This window comes from Olea europaea, unplaced genomic scaffold, assembly GCF_002742605.1.
Source record: "Olea europaea var. sylvestris unplaced genomic scaffold, O_europaea_v1 scaffold3988, whole genome shotgun sequence".
NCBI classification, from domain to species: domain Eukaryota; kingdom Viridiplantae; phylum Streptophyta; class Magnoliopsida; order Lamiales; family Oleaceae; genus Olea; species Olea europaea.
In genome coordinates this window covers 12,334-16,691 of record NW_019259468.1, presented here as the reverse complement: position 1 = coordinate 16,691, position 4,358 = coordinate 12,334, and the positions used below count along the sequence as shown (strand labels likewise).

General features: G+C 35.7%; 1 protein-coding gene across 1 annotated transcript; it reads left to right on the top strand.

The window, feature by feature from the left end:
* Positions 1–6: 6 nt before the first annotated feature.
* Positions 7–757, top strand: LOC111387320 (peptidyl-prolyl cis-trans isomerase-like). The gene has a single exon (XM_023011874.1). The coding sequence runs from the start codon at positions 58–60 to the stop codon at positions 574–576; it is 519 nt and encodes a 172-aa protein (XP_022867642.1). The 5' UTR covers positions 7–57; the 3' UTR covers positions 577–757.
* The last annotated feature ends 3,601 nt before the right edge of the window (positions 758–4,358 follow it).

The window sequence follows — 4,358 nt, the reverse complement described above, 5'->3', positions numbered from 1 at the left end:
TAACAAGCACAAGTAGACAAATTATCGTGTGTGAGAAAAACAACAAAATTCATAGAAATGGCAAACCCAAAGGTTTACTTCGATATGACGATTGGTAGCCAACCGGCCGGTAGGACTGTTATGGAGCTCTTCGCTGATGTAGTCCCTAAGACCGTCGAGAAATTCCGCACACTTTGCACTGGCGAGAAAGGCGTTGGCAAGTCCGTCAAGCCTTTGCACTACAAAGGACCATCCTTCCACCGTGTGATCCCTGATTTCATGTGCCTGGGTGGAGACTTCACCGCTAAGAACGGTATAGGCAGAGAATCGATCTACGACACTAAATTCGCTGATGAGAATTTCGTGAAGAATCACACAGGTCCCGGAATCCTCTCCATGGCTAATGCTGGGCCTAGGACCAACGGATCTCAATTTCTCATCTATACCACCAAGACTCAATGGCTTGATGGAAAGCACGTGGTCTTCGGACAGGTGGTTGAGGGAATGGATGTTGTGAAGTCCATCGAGAAGGTTGGATATAGTTCTGGAAGGACCTCCAAGCCTGTTGTTGTCGCTGACTGTGATCAACTCTCTTAGATCTATCTAGTGAAGATCTGTTGTTATATCAAAGATCTGATGATGATTCTTTGTTTTCATTTTTATGACTATTTTAGTTTGCTGTTGGGTTTGTGTTCGGGTTGTGCTACGAGAGACTAGATTTTAATCTGAATTTCCCTCATAAATAAGATTCATGCAACTTTTTATGCTTAATAAACACTATTGATTGTTGTTTGATAATTTTTTTTCCTTTTTTTTTATGATTCTTCATATTTTAGTAAGTTAATTCAATTTTAGGTCTTTAACAAGGCAATTTTGCACTTGAAATTGGGATCGTAATTATCAACGCTGTAGCCTAGATATTATGTGATACCTGATTGTGACTTTCCCATTCTTTCATTAGATAGCTTGTTACAGAGGCGAAGAATTGGTCAATTGTGCTATGGAGTTAAGGACACTTGTTAATACATGATTTGGACGGTTTGAAAAAAAAAAAAAAATCCACGTCCTACCACCCCCACCATGTCAACTTCCCTTCGTTTGCCCTGTTTGAAGAGCATTATTTTTATTGTTCATTTTCTCATTAATGTCAAAAAAAAAGCTACACAAGGAAGAATAATGATTTTGCTTGGCATTATAATACTCGTTATTAATTGAAGACGAGGAGGAAAAGAAGTTCAACAGTTAATTATAAATAGAAAATGAGGTAGATTTTAATCCTTTCATCTCTCTTTCTTGATTTTGAATGTGTAATAGCAAGAAATCAATTTAATTTGTTTGCAGAAACAAAGGGATAAGGAAAGTTTTCGTTCTTGTAATTCCAATTATAGCCAAAAGAAAGATGAAAATAACCATGTACGTCACTTCATTTTTGTTCTCTTCTACCTCTTCAATCTCTCCTTGTCTAAAATCAATTATTATGTCTTCGTCATCGTTGTCATTCATGCCATTAGCTCAAGATTAGGCAATGTCACTGGCAAACGTTCAGCTAGGTCTTTGAACACGTGCCTAAATACATAATGCATAATTTATGCCCAAATGAAATCAAGGCTTACCATGAATCCAAATTGTTATATTTGGAACGTCCACTAGAATCACAACTCTATTGTATAATTATAGCACTTTGGTAGGCATGAGGCACAAGTGAATTTGAATTAGCCAATGGATGGATTTTTGGGAATAAATCTAGTTTTAGGCCCCAATTGGGCCAAATTCTAGATGGGAAAAATACATAACTACAATATTTTAAATATATAGTTTCACATTTAACGAACTTACAAAAATTAGGTTGAAAATGAAAATTAAGAAATCAAATCCATCATAATCTTTTTCCACAATTATTCTCTCTCTCTATTCAAATGCCCAATCAATACCCGCCCAATCCACCGACCCATCCCATCTTCATGCGGCAAGGAGATAGTGTTGAAGGTGAGGACTTGACGGAGAAATGGAAGACTTGATCTTAATCACCCATAATCTCTATCTACACAAATTCTCTCTCTATTCAAATGCCCCAGTCTATACCCACCCAATCCATCAGACTTATCACATCTTTGTGAGGCAAGAAGATAGTGTTGAAGGTGAGGACTCGACGAAGGAATGGAAGACCCGATCTTGATTGTCCTGCCATTGCCATTTTCCAAAATATAGGGTTTTGATTTCTCTTGTTTTTATATATTATTTTTCTTATTTGTTTAGATGTAGAGTGAGAGATGAATTGTGACGATTAAAACAATTTATTTATTTATTTCCTTATCAATTCATCATCAACATCTCTTTCCTTCTCAGAGAAATGGATCTATTAATTGCTGCCCTTAATTTTGTGGTCCCTCCAGTAAGCCTAGTCATGTTGGCATTGGCCTATCAACCTTGACTTTAATCAATACTTCCACTCTAGAAATTTTGTGGATTGAAAATGAAATAGATGGTGAAGTTGTTGTGATGTTAGGACTAGCATTTTATCAGGTTGTCGGTTTTAACAATGGAACACATGAATTTTGTAGTCACTTCTAGAGTGCCGATACACTTACATTTCAAATTTTCTTGATTTTGGATAATGAAATTATAATTTTTTTTAACAATAATTTAATTAAAGGATTAGTAAGTGACATTCTAAACTCAAAATGAAGGGAAATGGTGTGATTCATGACTAATAGAAATGGTATGATTTGTGCCAAGAAGAACGAGTGATCATGATCAGTAAATTGTATAACTTGTAATTAATAAATATGACCATGTCTTTCTTAAATGTGACTATCTATGACCTAATTTGTCTTAACTTTGACTATATGTGACCAGTGTCATCTTGACTATGACTATATGAGATCGTACCTCTATTAATAATGTTTTGTAATCTAATATGTGAACAATGACTTTTGTGTGACCAAATTTCTGCTAATTGTAACTACTTGTGACCTTTTATGTATTAACTGTGACTCTTTGCCAAGTTTTTGTTATTTGTAATTATCTGTGACTAAGTCTATTTTTCACTGTGAATGTTTGTGACCTATAATGTCTTCATTATAACCTATTATTATTCAATTGTAACATTGTTGTCTGATTGCAACTTATATTAATCAAAGACCTACTCTATAGGTTACAAGCATTTTAGCCAATTTTCATAGTATTTCTTGGTTTCTTCAAAAATTTGAGTGGCTCCAACTGAGTCCATGTCTCTATAACTCATTTAGCATCACGATTGCAACAACTCCCCCTATAACATCCCGTCGGTATAAGAATTAAGGGAGATTTCTATCAAAGGTAAGAGAAAATGGTCGAACCTTTTGCAATCGCCGCCACCTCCTCGGACAAATAGGCAAAAAGACCGCCAATCACCACTACCACACAAAATGCCATTGCTATCTCACCACCATCACCACTACCACTACCATACAAATCTGTACTGCCATCGCACCATTGCCACTCGAATCTGTCCATACACCCCGCACCACCACTTTGCCAAATAGTCACTTGCAAATGCATTTGTAAAGCCCTCTCGTTGCTGTCCTTCCTACATTTGATTATCAATCAATCACTCCCGACCTCCATCTTTCTCTTTGCAGTGGTCAGACCAGCATTGATTCACTGTGCTAGGTAGGTTCGACTCAGATTGCACTATCATTATTGGAGAATCCATATACAAATTTGAATATGGTTCTCATAAATTGTGGTAAATAGCAAATTCCATGAGTCCTCTCTAATGGGTTTCTTGACATGAAAATAACAATATTGGTAGAATTGACCTCTGATTTCGAAGAAGGTGGAGGTAGAGTCGAAGGGTGTCACTGGAATTCACTTTGCTTTGGTTTCCTTTCTGCTCTGGCTGTAAATAGAAAGTAAATGATTTTTTTTTCAATAAACACCTAAGTTTTGTTAAAAAAAAATTAATAACTTGATTTATGGTTATCAAATTTTAAATCCATTGCTAGAAGGATCCCTATTTCGTTGTGGGAAAATTGGGCTTACTGGACATGATAATGAACAATAATTTGCCCTTAAGAATTAAAAATTAGGCTAAGTTGGGAATAAATTATAGCATTGGTATTTTGGAAAAAAAAATTATAATGAGGGGGTATTTTTGGAATGAAATTATTGGGTGGAATTCTGATGTTGGATTTATATGGGGTTTTAAGTGGGGGTGGTAATGTGGCCTATTTGGGCAGTGATTTAGTGGATCGTGTGTTTTTTAGAGCCAGTTTGATGGCCATTTAAAAAAAAGTATTTTCGAATATTGACTTAATGGAGAATGTGTGGTTAAAAATAAGGACAAGTTTTGAATTTGTATGTAATATTATTTTATTGAAAAATGTGTTGTTGAAAAG

Bases quoted from the DNA above. Each gene is read 5' to 3' on its own strand.
- LOC111387320 (XM_023011874.1), top strand. From the start codon at position 58: ATGGCAAACCCAAAGGTTTACTTCGATATGACGATTGGTAGCCAACCG.